The sequence below is a fragment of the Ustilaginoidea virens genome, chromosome 2 (assembly GCF_000687475.1).
Source record: "Ustilaginoidea virens chromosome 2, complete sequence".
NCBI classification, from domain to species: domain Eukaryota; kingdom Fungi; phylum Ascomycota; class Sordariomycetes; order Hypocreales; family Clavicipitaceae; genus Ustilaginoidea; species Ustilaginoidea virens.
The window spans coordinates 5,580,400-5,595,057 of NC_057317.1; the positions used below are offsets into that span (position 1 = coordinate 5,580,400).

Genomic DNA, 14,658 nt, shown 5'->3' on the forward strand with positions numbered 1-14,658 from the left:
TTCCAGTGCCGGGCAAGGAAACCCAGGATGGAGACGGACGCCCAGACGTGAATGATTCGATAATGCATGCGTGCAGCCCTCCCGTTTTGCTGCTTCAAAGATTACGCGATGCGTACGGAGCCAGTCAGGACGAGAGGCGGGACTACCCAGCAAAGGGCGCAGCGAGGCCAAGACTGCCGCTTGGGTAAAAGTAGCAACGTTGCGGGATGCCAGACGCGGGGGGAAAACATGGCGGCAGGGAACCGGGCGAGACTCTTGTCGTAGTAATAGTAATAGTAGAGGGAGGCACCGGCAGGCACGTACAAATGACGACGCATAATGCTGCTCAAGCGGCCAGCGGCATCGACACCATCCGGCCAGCCTAGGCGCAGCTAGTATTCCAATACGAAAGCTCCAAGAGCCCGGTAGCATCGCGGGGGATCCTTGTCAAACACTCGGGGCGTTATGTCCGGCGGAAGCGCAACATAAGCTCCAAGCATCCGCGGGGGCTAAGACCAGGTTATGGATTTTCGACTCCCCAATGCCCTAGCGAGACACCGACCTGCGTAGGTACTGTAGGTGGCGCGACCGGGGACCCTAGGTTCGGGCAGCTCGCCCATTCATCCAGCGACGGGAAGTTTTGCGCCGCGAAAATAGGCGTGCAGCTTCAACGGGGCCATGTGAACCGCCCTCGGATACCGAGGCCGTGAGCCAAGTACGCACGCCTGGCGCGCATCATTGGCGAAACTTGGCATAATTGATGGCGCCTTACCAATTAGTCGGGAACTTGCGACGCAATTTGATGGAAGCATCCCGCAACACTATGAATCCTGTTCACGATGTATTGCGCTAGCAGGGGTCGCTTACTTGCCCAGCATATAAAAGGAGTCGTTGCCAAGAAAGGGCGCCGATTTGGCGCATAACGGCAGCTGTAACGCTAGCTATAATAGCTTTATATGTAGCTATCATGGCTATTATGGTGGTTGTTCTAGCTTATTATTCAGATAGGCAGTTAATTAACATCGCTATAGCTAGCCAACAGGCGCATTGCTCGCAGGTTTTCTGTTCAATGGTACCTAGATCAACGGCCTTGGGAAATGCTAGTGATAAGGGCTAGCGATAGTGCAAACCCTTGCCCCTACTTGTTCTATAAGTCATCTGTACCGCGAGGCCTTCGCACGTAAGCCACGGCCCAGGAGCCGGTGTGATCTGGGTCTCTGCCGCCAGCACCCGCGCACCACGCGGCATAGTAAGCGCAGGCATGATGGACTAAGATGGCCCGCTTGGCGGCCAACCCGCCTCTGCCTTACAAGACCAGCGCATGCATGGTAGGGAAGTGGGCTGGCGGAACCGGCGGGGACCTGCGTTAGTAATTCGGGCCCAGGGTTGCCATGTGCCGCGGCTAAGAGGGGCGCGGGAACGTTTGGGAACGTTTGAAGGGACTTCAATGGGCCGTGCGTTGCACAAGGCTTGATGAAAAGTCCCCTTGGCTGGGGATGCGTCAGACCGGGGGGGGGGGTGACGGCTTGCCATTTCAAGGGTGTGGTTTTCCTTGTAAGTCAGTCGTTGTTGATTCAAGCACTTGGATAGTAATGGCATTCCCTTCACCGTGGGTTTTCCGCATTTTACTACGGCCAAATGAAAAGACGTAAAGAGGGGAACGAGCAAGGAAAAGACCGATGAGAGAAAGAAAAAAATTCAAGACTTGTCATGACCGGATGGCGCAACTGCAATCACGGACACAGGCTGGGCTGTGCTGAACAAGCAGACGTGTAGACGACATCGCCGAATATGCATGTGCGCTGTAAGCAACCATTGCATCCGACGGCCGCGGAAGCAGCATAACGCGCTCTTGAGCCATGCTTGCTGAACTATGTGGCTGAATCATGTTGCATGACCATGTTGCTTAACCTTCTTCCCGAGCCGTGTTGCTAAACCAGGCTGCTGAACCATGTTTTCCCCCAATCTCTTCTCCTGGATAGGAAATAGCAGCCATCTAGTAGGATAGGGCTAGCCCTACGGGCTTACTACAACCCAAGGATGCAGCGGAACCCAAGGACACAGCGGCCACGGCGGTCCCGGAGCCCGACGTGGCCCGGCCGTGTCTAACAATATCCCTGCGACAGTAAGCCAGGCTCCCGGGCACACGGGGATCCATGGCTCATAGCTGGGCCCATCTAAACGCCAGTTCTAAACGCGGTTTTCGAATGCCGCCTGCCCTTGGGCGACTATTCCGCCAAGCGGCCCTTGCTAGCGCGATGCTCGCATCGCGAGCAGGGGTCTGTGATGCTTCTAGAGAAGAACGCCTGCATCCTTAGTAATTACGCCAAGGTGCCATGGGTTGCGCGTCAAGGCCAATTTTGCGCGCCCGACTCGGTGAATCACGGCCTGCGCCGCTCCAAGGCAAACGATTCGTCTTTTTTTTTTCTGGGTCGCCGTCATCTGCAATGCCACTCAGCAATGCCGCGCTGAGTAAGTTGCTTTTAGCATTCCAGATGCCGCCCTCCCTCGGCTCTGATGTAAGCCAGGCGGCCAAGCTGTCCGAGCGGCTCGAGGAAAGAAGCCGGCATATTCCATGGAGCCGTCAGCAGCCGTTTTCGTGAAAAGGGGCAGATGGAAGATGGTGAAGGAAGAAAAAAAAAAAAAAAAAGTTAAATAGCCAGGCCCTTGCCTCGAATCCGCCAACCCCTATTCACCACCAGCCTCGGCAAGAGAACGAAACGAACCGTTAACAGCAGGACGAGCGGCAAGCCAAAGCCAAAGCCAGAGCCAAAGCCAAAGCCAAAAAGGCCGGAAACATCCGACATGCTCTTCTCCGTCGTACCAGCAGCCATCGTGCTGGCCGCCAGCCAGGCCGTCAACGCCCTGCCGGCCGACTTGGACGCCCAGGGCGCGGTCACTCGCATGTCTGCCACGGGGATCAACGGCCGGCAAATCGACCTCGCCGCCCAATACAAGTCCAAACGAAGCGACGGGGCGGGCCCCTGCGTCGACAGCGACGATGTTCTGTCCTGTGCGAAGAAAATGAAGGGCACGTTCAAGGTCGATGCCGAAGCGACCTTTCCAACGCGCAAAATTCGCCTCCCAGCCAGGTACTACGGACCTGAGCGCAACATCCGCGGTCTGCTCGGCGAAATCGAGCTTGAATACAGCGTTGCGCTCTCGTCGTGCGCGCTTGCCGACCCCGTCGTCGTGCACAAGGAGCCGGTCAAAACCTGCAAAGAAGACAGTAAGTCGAGTCGATCCGCTGCGGCCCTTGCGCCCCCGCCCTCTCCTTCTTTGGAGCATACATGCGAGCCATGCTTGGTGAGAAGGCGAGACACACCAGCTGACTGGACTAGCCTGCGAGGAGGCTGTCAAGTTTGTAACCACCGTGACCGACACGGTGGCCATGGGTTACAGGTTTGCTGGCTACCTGAATGGTCATATGACTCTGAACACTCCGCCCGAGGTCAAGTTCACGTCCGAGAATGGCCAGGGCTGGTCGAGCTCGACTACAACGACCCATGAAGTCACGAGAAACATGACCATATACCAGGATCAGACGTGCGCCGCGGCAACGGTGCAGATGCAAGTCGTCTGCCAGGCCGTCGTCAACGCGCCAAAGGACGTCAATTTCATCGGCAAGGAATTCCCAGAGGGCCGGTTCAAGGTTATCCCAGACTTTTGCGGCCCCAAGGATCACATATTCTCGTCTCAAATTACCCCGGAAGTCAAGAGTGTCTGCGATGCCATGTCTAAGCACCCCGTCAGCATGGACTTCCAGATAACGCCTTTCAAGAGCCCTTGGGTTATGGGGGGTTGCCTGAACAGCTAAAGGTTCTTGCACGCAGCGGTACGACGTGACTATACATGCTTTTCTTGGACGTCGTGGCGGTCGATTCCTGACACAGGGCTTCTGTTTTCTATTGTACATAGTCTTTACTTGAAATAGGTACATACCAAGTTCATATCCTCATGGCGAACGCACTTTCGGTTCTTCTTGGGAGTCTGACGTTAAGATGAAGATGGGGGGGCTGCAATGTTTTTCCTTTTTGTTTCCTTCATTATTTGTTTCTTCCGATACTTTGGTCAAAAAGCAATGTTAGCTGTGTTCGAGTTGAAGACCTACTGTAACATACAGGGGCATGGGAAGCCGAGATAAATTACCGCCATGGGCCGGACCGGGTAAAATTTTCCCAGACATTTGACTACACCTCATATCAAAGAGGTAATGCTGTGACGGCGATGGGATGCCATGCCCACAAAGGCCGCTTCCACTGTGACGTGACCGAGATGCCGGACAACAACCCAAGCACGCCTGCTTTCAAAAGAGCATAAAGCACGTTTTACTGCCATTTGGATCTGCTGTTTGACGGGTTGAATTTGTGGGCTGGCCTGCCAATGCGACTACTCCCGTAAAAAATCAATTGTCTTGATGGAACCTTTTTAGGCTAGATGCGTCGGCAAATAACGCCTGCTCTCGGAAAGCACAAGAGCAGTGATGACTTGGCCTCTCTTTATAGCAGATAGATTTGAGCCCGCGATGGTCGCAGTGGCGTCAACTGGGCTGGCCTGAAGCATGCCTGATCCCGTTCCCGAACAAGCAGGTTGTCCCTGCACTTGACCAGCCCCTGTATTGTTGTTCTTGATGTCGGTCCACCAATGCATCAAGACATGTAGCTTTGGCAGGCTTGTCATGAAGTAAGCAAGAGCTCCGAAAGGCTCGGAGAAGCTCGTCTCAGAGGCAATGGGGGTTGTTCAACAGGAGTAAATCCACACCGGTTGCGCGTGACTTGCGGGGATCGGCATACATCGACATGCAATTGACAGCTTCGAGAGCTGGGACCGTTTTAGCGCCTCTATGCCTGAATACATACCACTGTGGCAATGGAATTGCCGAGACTGCATTTGATGATGCTTCCAGGTTGACACTTGAGAGCCACAAAACAGGTCCCAAGGCCCAAGGATGATGGTACAACCGGCGCTCCTGAGCTTCGCCCATGCAGCCTGTTCCGTAGTCTTGGGCAAGTCGTGGTGGAAAGAAACGGGTTGTAATTTGTCGGATTAAATGCATGTGTCGCAACTTGGTATTGTTTGTCGAAGCTTGTTTGCAATGGCATTGTCAAGTTTCCCCAACGTAGGTCAAAACAAAAGGTCCAACAAACTCCACCAAGCCAACGAGGTCAACAAGTCAATCCCGCGAGGGCCTGGGAGGCGGCGAAACCATTCGCCAAGGTCTTGCGGGGTGCGCCATCGTGTTATCTCCGGCTCCAAGTCACCGAGACTTGGGCAGATGCCTGGGCATAATGGGCGCCCTTCTCCGAGCAAGAGGCCTGGTCTTGGGCCCGCGTGACGACTTGCAGTCGAAACAGCGACATAAGACCACCAGACACGTACGCCACACGACAAGCACGGCCACCTGCGCAGTTCGCACTCGTACAAATCCCTCCGTCGTAAAATCCGCCTCCATCTTCAAAATGTCGTGCTTGTATTACTGTATTGCAACTTGAAAGCCCCAGACTGTGCTCCACGTCCTGGTGTTCATGACAGAGCACCCCTGCAGCGTTTCCAGTCAGACATGGCCTGATGCAGTACCAAGCGGCGAGCGCCGCCTGCCAGTCCCGTTTCTCGCCCGTGGGTAATGATAAAGTAATAAAGGAAGGACCAAGGCAGCGCCTGGTAAGGTGGCTTGGCTCGACACTTGCTGTCTTGGGTAAAACCTCGCACGTGATGAAAGACGAAAACCGTTTGCATACAAGTAAGCAACATCTTGGCTTTTCCCCCCAGGCGGGGGGAGGGGGCCGCTAGATTTGCGGGTGTCTGGCTCTCTGGCGAAATCCACGTGCGTGGTGGATATATCGGCTCCAGACCTCTGTTGGTTCCTGCGAGTTTCCCAACCGCATCGATCAGGATGGATGGCTGGCGACTGATCTGCAGATCTCTCTGGTTCTGGGGAGCGCCCCCCCCCCCCCCCCCCCTGCCCCCCGAGAGCCCACACGCCGAACGGGGGAGGGGGAGGACGACTAATTCCCAGGTCTCTGGGTTCTGCGACGCCATTCTCCCACCCACGCCGGGCAGGAGGCTGAAACAGCAGGTCCAGTCCAGAAGCATACGAACACGCAAAAGATCCGCGCCACTAACGTAACTCGACGACAAGCGCTGGGCAGGCTGAACAACGGTCTCGCCGGCCAAACATAAAAACGCAGCCCAGTTCTGGGCCCTTTGCCGCGGCGCCCGACTGGACCGGCAGGCAAAGGGACTAGAGCTGGGCCCTTTGGCTGCCCCGACATGACACGCGAGGCAAGATCTGGCTGGCATCTCTGGCGCGGGGGCAGCCCAAGATGGGGACGGAGGGTGTTGCGTTTGACGTTTCGACTACGTGTCCAGGAAATACACCCGCTGCTGTTTCCCCAGCCCATCGCCGCCAGGCTTTCTCCCACCCCAGATTCCCTCCCCCTTCCCCCGGGGGTCTTTGCCGTGGCCGCCACGCGTCCCTGTCACCATGTCCGGGCAAAATACCAGGCAAATAATTCGACCACGGACGCCTGGCACGGCAGTGGCGAGCGCATCTGCGCATCTGCGCATCTGCGCAGATGCTGGGGCTGGGGCTGGGGCTGGGGCTGGGGCTGGGGCCGGTGTTTATTTTTACTGTTTGCTTGTTTCTCGTTCTTGCTCCCCCCTTCCCCCAAGCAGATAAGCAGATCGTCTCGTGCAAATGCCCGCCAGATTTCCATTCCCGGCTTAACAAGTAGAGTAGCCGCTGTTTCACAACCGGTCACGGGAACGCATGGCCTGCCCAATCCTCCGCGTGGGATAGTAAGCCCCCCTCTTCCCCATCCTTATCGCCCGTGGGGAAACGACACGGGGGGTTTTTTATTTTTTTAATTTTTTTTTGCGCCGCTTAGACGCCACGCGGCTTCTAGGCTCTGCCGCCGGTGTTCTAGTCGCCATCGCCAAGCGCCTTCTCTGTTTCCAAAAGGGAACCCCGTGTGCTACGATGGCGTGGTGTCGCGCCCGCCTCATCCGTGGAGGGTTGGGTAACCACGTGGTTGGTGTGGCCGCCACGAGCAAGACGGCCAAGAATAAATAACGAGGCCTCGGCTGCCATCTCCGGGATGCAGCCCAGCCGCAGCAGACTTTTAGCTCAGCTCAGACTTCAGTCCCCCCCCCCCCCCCCCAAGCCCAGCAAACCACCACCAGCGCGCCGCAGACAAAGCCCAGCATGCACTTCTCTGTCGTCTCCATCCTGATGCTGCTGGCCGGCCAGGGCGTCCTCGCCGTGCCGGCAGTCGAAGAGGTTAGGGCCGTTCGCACAAAGCCCGAGTCCCTCGCGGCGGCCGTGCGCAGCAAGTCCCAGTCCGTCAAGGTGGCCAACGGCACAAGACGCCAGTCCGTCAAGGCGGTCGACGGCACAAGACGCCAGTCCGTCAAGGCGGCCGACGGCACAAGACGCCAGTCCGTCAAGGCGGCCGACGGCACAAGACGCCAGTCCGTCAAGGCGGCCAGCGGCAAAAAAGTCCAGCCCCTGCCCGTCCCGGTGGCCGGCGGCAAAAAAGCCCAGTCCGGCGACAACTCAAAGCCGCAGGATCGCGCGCCCACAAAGCACCAAAAGTCCCTCGCACCGGCCCTGTGGCTCAACGGCCGGCCCTTGACCCGTTCGGGCTCCGGCGGAAGCAACGTCAGACGAGCCGACCCCGCTCCCTGCGGCAAGGGCGACGACGTCTTGGAGTGCGCCTGGAAATTCCAGAAGACATTCAGGCCCAATCCGGAAACGCACCTGGGGACACGCGAGATCCACGTCCCGACAAGGTACTACGGTGAGGAGTTCCTCCTCAGAGGTCGCAGCGGATACATTAAACTCGAATACGATACCACGCTTTCGGATTGCAAGGTCGGCCCGCCAAAAATAGTCCACAAGGAGCCCCTCGTCTTTTGCAACACAAACAGTAAGTGCTGCCTTCCCGCCCCCCGCCCAAAAGACATGCAAGAGCGAGGTGCCAACGTCCACAACTAGTGTGCAAGGAGATTCTCAGGTTTGTCAAGACCAAGACCAAGTCCGTGACCTTTGGGTTCAGGATTGGTACCTCTGCCTTGACCAGAAATGGCGTCACCCCCCTGTCGGTGAACCTCGGCATCTCGGGCGAATGGGACCATGCTTGGACGAGGACAGAGACCAACACAGAGGACATGTCGAGAGAGTATACCATGACCGAGGGCCAGTTTTGCTCGGCCGCCACGATACAGATGGATGTTCACTGCTATGGCGTCATCACCACGGCCACAAAGGATGTCGAGTGGATCGGCGAGACATTTGGCAAGAACACTCCCAGGATCATTAAGGATTTCTGCGGCACCAAAGAGGCCAGCCTCGAGAAGTATCGCAGTGAGGAGGTGAATGCAGTCTGCGAATCCCTGCGCACCAAAACCCCCATCACCGTCGATCTCCAGTCGCAGCCGTTCGAGGATCCCTGGGTCATGGAGGGCTGCATGTACGCCTAGGGCTATTGCTCGGATGCTTGAAACCTTGGGCAGGGCGCTTTTTGTTTTTTTTTTTTGTTTTTTTTAATTTTGTTGCAACATGGTAGCAAGCGGACGCGTCTTTTGTTTCTTCTCTCTTGGCTGCGCTGTATATGTTTTACGACGGCTTCGAGTTTCTTTTCACTGTATATTTCCACTTCATTTACCCTGTACATTTTTCATTGCATTCCTTTTCGCCCCGTATATGGGTTTCACCCTCACGACCACATTACGTCTTCTATAGCATGTATGTATGTATATATGTCTCGTTCCGACGCGGTATTTGCGTCTGCTATCTAAGGTACTTTTTTTTTTTTTTTTCTCTCTTATCTGTCTCTCTCAATCACGAATTTGATGCAGACGATCAACGCTTTGAGATGCAGAGGATGACGCTTGTGCTGACGCGCCGTCACTGACGCCAACCACAAGCCAGCTTCTTCAACCTTTTCAGCTTGGGGAGTATGGGTTATCCCCAGCTGATGTAGAGACGTGCCGTGTTTTCGGCGACTGACGTCGACAGGCTTTGATGCAGAGCCACTTGACCAAACCTCGAGTGTGCTTGCTTGTATTGGGCAGATGGATTTGTCCTCGGTGCTTGCTTGGCCAGTTGCCGCTGTTCCGGTGCGTTTTGCTGCGTCGAGACACGCAGACATGGCGGATGGAAAAAGTCGGGCCTTTTTTTGCCTACGACTTCGAGGCTCGGGAAGCTGGAGTAGAGCCGGTCCGGTCCAACTTGGCTTCCTAGTGATATTGACGTTGATTCAACATGGCATCAAGACGGATGTTGGGCACGGCACGGCCTAGCAGGCCCGGCTTGACTGGCCCGGCGCTGGTCATGATGCCCAGTCGCCTGCTCGAAAACCCCTTGCCACCATTTACTTGCCCAGCGTTGTGTCGAGAAAGCGGCCCGTCACTGCGACGGCCTTCCCCAGCGGAGCGAGCAAAGACATGCGCACGCCCGATGGCTGCTGTCCGGGAGAATCCGTCCATCGACGACGCGCCCGTCCCCCCAAAACTCGATAACACGCGCAGCCCGCTTGTCGACGTGGGAAGCGGCGGCAAATGCTCAGGCGCCGCTCACCAGCCCCGCCGGCTCAGCCACCCAGCGAATCGATGGCCAACGGCCGATTGCTGAGAGATAACGTATGCCGAAAAGACAAATGACGACGACGCCCATTGGTGCGTGCGCTGCCAGCTGCTTGCCGGAATCGTTTGCGTGGAGGCAGCTGACTGGGCGGGGGCGGACGCCTGCGCTGACGGAGGGGGCGGGCGCCGCCATTGGACCGAGAGTCTGTGCGACCCGGTTCGACCCAGCAGGCTGGTCCTGCAGGGCACAGAGGCCAGCTTGGGGCCAGGGCCTGGCTAGGCTTGGCTTGGCTTGGCTTGCGCCAAAGGTGCGGGGTTCAGCACGGGGCGGCGACCTGGAGTTGTTTGGGGCAGGCAAGCTCCAGCATGCTTGCAGCGTGAGTTCCTCGGGGCACCACTGTATGTCGTGCTGTGTCTGGCAGCAGCCTGCCTGCCTGCCTCCAGGCTCGGCTCACTTCTCAGGCGCCGGGGCGGACCCCCCGCCCACCCTCGGTCCAGTCTGGTCCAACCAGACCCCTTCCTAGGCCCGCGGCGCATCAGCTAGTCCCGACCACATAGCAGCGCAAAGTCGATAGTGAAGAACTCGAAGAGGCGGGTTGAAATCAGTTGTCATTCCTCGCCTCCCTATTTACGCGTGCTTTGCGCGCCGCCGCGCGTCTGCATCGTGGCGCCTGGTTTTTGCCCGCGGCAAAAAAGGAAAAAAACCCAAGCAGAAGTGAGGTGTCCCTTGGGTTTTTCCTTGGCTATGCCGGAGACGGCGCATCATTCCTGAAGCCTCTGCAAGTTGACGGGGGTCACATTGGCAAAGCCCGCCCCCCTTCTTGCGCCTTGCTTTCCTTTTCTTTTCTATTGACGTCTGGTTTTTTTTTTTTTTTCTTGCTTCTTTTTTTTTTCTTTCGCCGGTGGGAACGTCTGGGTTCTTTTGGGGAGAGGGGGGGGGGTTTAGGGTCTGGTATAAAACACAACAAGTCGCTTATTACTTCTCCTACGATTTATGTGCGAGTCGTGTGAGTCGTCGTCAAGCCGCGACCTGCCGAATCCGCAACCCCCGGCGAAATTCGCCAGCGGCATGGATTGGCGGGATTGGCGGGATTGGCGGGATTCGCAGGATGTACAGGGATGCGGCTGTCACATCTCGGGTTTTGGCAGGATGCGACTGTCACATCTTTGCCAGTATGCGGCTGTCATATCTCGGGCTTTGGCAGCGTCGCGGCGCAACACACACCCCCCCCCGGCCTCCCCCCCGGCCCCCCCGGCTCCCCCGGCCCCCTGCACCCATGCCCAGCTGAGTCGGCGGGCCGCGCTGCCGCATCAAGGAATGCGAGGGAAAGCAGCCGGGAAAGAAGAATTTTGACGGTGTCGAAAAAGAAAATGGCAAAGCTCCAGGCAGCGGCAGGCAGCGGCAGGCCCCAAGGGCTGCTGTGCGCCATCCAGGGATGACCAGAGATGGCCATCTGCTTGCTGACTGACGGTCTTGTCTCACCCCCCCTTCACCCCGGGGGCCTGCGGGCGGCCAGCGCCAGCCCCTCTGGTTTCTGCAGCGTGCGGCGTGCAGGTGCCTGCTGGGCCGTGCGTGGTGCGATTGATGCGACCGACGCGATGCGATGCGATTGATGCGATGCGATTGATGCGATTGATGCGATGCGATGCGATGCGATGCGCCTGCCACATGGCCACACGGCCACAGGCCACACGGCCGGGGCTGCAGGGGCTGCCTTGGCTGCCGTGGCGCTCGCAGCGCGGTTGCCTTTGGGAAAAAGCCGCTAGGCTATTTACAGGGTGTCCGGCAGTAGACGATGCAGAACCCGGTCATTTCCCACCCCCCCTTGTCCCTTTTTCTTTTTCTTTTTCTTTTTTTTTTTTTCTTTTTTCCCCTTTCTATCTGCTTTCCCTGGCTTTGACTTACTTATCGCGAGCGGCTGATGTGACAGGTCGACGGGATGCTGGAATCAGGAAGCTCCTACTGCTCCATTAGGTTTAATCGCCATACGTCACTCAGCTTCGTCGACCGTTTGAGGCCGGTGCGGACGGGGGCGGGCGGGCGGCCGGGCGTCCCGTGTGCTCCGTACTACATCGGACTTGGCACGTACCGTGACCCACGACACCGGGCGATGTCAGACTTGGTCACGAAAAAAAGAAAGGAAGGGGAAAAATAAAAAAATAAAAAAGAACAAGAAAAATAAAAAAAAAACCCCAAAAATAAAAATAAAAATAAAAATAAAAAAAAAAGAAGAAAAAGAGAAGCAGAGAAGAAGAAAAGAAAGCGGCAAATTGGAAATCACGCAACCAACGCCCAGCGACCCAAACAAGCAATCACATCACAGCCCGGGGATCCCCCCCCTCCCTTCCCCCGGTTAGCAGCTCCCGCAAGGGAAAGCCCCGCGCCCAGCCACGGCCGCCGTGCCATTCGATGAACTGGTCTGTGTTCGGAAATCTGCACCGAAATCCCTGGTTCCTGGCAGGCTGCTGCGGGCTGCTGCTCCTGGCAGGCCTGCTCCTGGCCGGGCACTGCTGGGCTACCTACTCCGCACTACTACTAGCTACCAGCAATCTGGCTGCCCCAGCCGAGCGACCACGGGGTAGGGTAGGCGCCAGGGCAGGGCAAGGGGCTAGGGCCAGGGCAAGGGCAAGGGAGCGCCTTCCCCCCCTCCAACCCCACCCCCCCTGCCCCAAGCCCTGGACCTTAGCCCTATCCCCCACGTTTTTTTTTAATTTCTCCTTGCCCTGTGCTGCTACCCGAGCACCGCACGGCCTGGCGCTGCTCATGGCCCGACTATTTCGCCTCCCATACATTTTCCCGCACGAGCTAAAGCAGGTCCGAAATTCCCCATTCCGAATTTCCTCACGAACCAAGTCGCCAAACCTGGCCAACCCGGCACCCCACCCCTTCCTCATTTATCCATGCCCGCAGTGGAGGAATCCCTCGTTGCAGATGCCACCTGGCCCCACGGGTTTTTTTCTTCTTCTTTCCTGCGATCCACTCCACGCCCCCCCCGGTCCCCCGGCCGTCCGTCGTCCGCTGTCCGCCGTCCGCCGTACGCCCTAAGAAAAAAAAAAAAAAAAGGGTTAGCTGCTTGCTGGTGCCAAGGACCAAGGATTGCGCTATTTCCAATCGACATCGCCTTTTTTCCATCATGGCAATGACATTTCCTCCATAAGCTCGGACGCCATGCCATCGTGGCGGGCCGTTAGCTCCCGGGGCTGCCACAGAGTCGAAGCTCGCAGCGCACTGGGCCTGCGAAAGCCGCCGTGTTCCTCGGACTCGTGCATGGAACGAGAAATGTCCCGTTAAGCAGCCAGACCGTCTTACTTCACTCAACGTCTTGCCATCACGCGCGTTTCTGCGTGGACCATCGCCCACGAACATCTCCCACAGACACCGCCCGCGCTTCACGACGACTTGTCCGCTCTGACCCCCTCACTCCTCCCGCCCCCCCCCGAAAAAAGTCGTCGTGGACCTGGGCGGGCATACGCGTCGCGGAGGAGTTGAGGAGTTGAGGAGTTGCGTGGCTGCTGCTGGAATGCTGCTCTTTGCGCAGAACCCTCATGGCGGGTCGGGCTGTGCGCCCAAACAGCAATAGTTTCTCGTGAGCCTTCGACACGCGGCACGCCTTTCCCTTTGAGAACCTGGAGGCGTGCGACTAGCTTCCGCTGCTGCCCTTGAAGCCTTCCCTTTGCAAACCTCGAGGCGCGCAGCTAGGCCCGGTTCCTGGGCCTCGAAGATTTGCCCTCTTCCAGACCTCCTCGAGATCTCCTCGGTGCGTGCAGCTAGGGTTCGGTACCTGGCCTTGAAGCTCCATCGGATCGGGTTTCGAAGCCAAGCGCCAGATGATGCCAAACCACCCTGGCAAAACGTCTGGTCTGTCTATTCTCGTGATTCGGGGCCGTGAAAACCCGCCCACGGTATATGCCGCATACGCTGGTTCCCACTCGTGCACCATTCTGCCGGGCGAAAGGAGGCTCGCCGTCACGGTGCCAGCAGCGGGCTCTCGAGTCTCGGCCATGATGATTGCCACTGCCACCGCCACTGCCACTGTCACTGGCTCTCGGCGTCAGATTCAGCTTGCTTACATCGCACGTGCCTGGCTGAAACCACGCCCAGACGTGACCTACAATTCAGACTTTTTTTTTTCATTTTTTTTTCATTTTTTTTTTTTTTTTTTTTTTTTTTTTTGTAAATGTCGCCCGGCCCAGATAACCCCGTGCTAGCAGCATGGTTATTGACCAGGCTAGTAGTCGAGGCTGGGCACTGGACGTGCTAGCCCGACATTACTGCTTTTTCCTAGCCTTGGTCTGCCTTGTTTCATGGGAAGGGGAACGCCAAGTGGAACCCACCATGGGCGGCCGGCCTCTTCATCTTCAGAGTTGGTATCATGGGAAGAAGAGTCAACGTAGAACTGGGAGAGAGAGAGAGAGAGAGGGACAGAGAGGGACAGAGACGGAGAGAGAGGCCGTTCTGCTCCACTCACCCCATCGTCTCTTGGTCGCCCCAGTGGCTTGATCTGCATTTCTCGTCGCCAGCCGTTAGCACATGAGCCAGCCATCGCTAGTACGTCGCCCAAGCATTTGATTTCACCACTATTTGCGTCGCAGGCCAATGGCGAGCCGCTCTCCGATATGACGATCGCCCACCCGAGCTGCCTCTTCCCACTCCCCCCTCGTCTCCCCGCTCCCCCAGCGCAGAACCAAGTTCCGGCAAGTTGCTCCTTGTACGCGCATGTACCTGCCCGCGTCGGAGGGATGAGTTCCGCGTGGTGCTAATCGGGCCCCAGACCGGATTGGAACGCGCGCCACTTATCGCTGTAGGCCTCTTCCTTCTGCTATACACTAGCTAGCTGCCCTTGCCTCAAGTACCTGGACGGACTCTCCTTGTCCGACGGCGCCCCGTCGGCCGCCTTGCTGGGACCCCTCCTCTCAGCTTGTTACCGTCTGTGCTTCAGTCCCGATCTGAAACCCCTGGTCGTGATGGCACATGCCAGGGGGGTCGGACCAGTCAGATCTGCCGTGGTTCATTCCGCAACTGCACCGGGTGCGTTTAGAAAAGCTGCCCCATGCCCGCGTTTTATAAAGAGAATGGAAGCATCAAGCAATCTC

At 57.3% G+C, this 14,658-nt stretch overlaps 3 protein-coding genes across 3 annotated transcripts; 2 read left to right on the forward strand and 1 right to left on the reverse strand.

Annotated features, from left to right (window-relative positions):
* Positions 1-2,784: 2,784 nt before the first annotated feature.
* UV8b_03272 (uncharacterized protein) lies at positions 2,785-3,796 on the forward strand (the record flags this gene model as incomplete). The annotated part of the gene is made up of 2 exons (XM_043140770.1): positions 2,785-3,208; positions 3,321-3,796. 2 exons carry the CDS (start codon positions 2,785-2,787, stop codon positions 3,794-3,796), a joined length of 900 nt encoding a protein of 299 aa, XP_042996704.1.
* A 3,387-nt stretch (positions 3,797-7,183) lies between these two features.
* Positions 7,184-8,460, forward strand: UV8b_03273 (uncharacterized protein; the record flags this gene model as incomplete). The annotated part of the gene is made up of 2 exons (XM_043140771.1): positions 7,184-7,907; positions 7,976-8,460. 2 exons carry the CDS (start codon positions 7,184-7,186, stop codon positions 8,458-8,460), a joined length of 1,209 nt encoding a protein of 402 aa, XP_042996705.1.
* Positions 8,461-13,205: 4,745 nt separating this feature from the next.
* Positions 13,206-14,072, reverse strand: UV8b_03274 (uncharacterized protein; the record flags this gene model as incomplete). Its single annotated transcript, XM_043140772.1, has 4 exons — positions 13,206-13,609; positions 13,663-13,769; positions 13,900-13,961; positions 14,034-14,072. The coding sequence occupies 4 exons, from the start codon at positions 14,070-14,072 to the stop codon at positions 13,206-13,208; spliced, it is 612 nt and encodes a 203-aa protein (XP_042996706.1).
* Between the last annotated feature and the right edge of the window lie 586 nt (positions 14,073-14,658).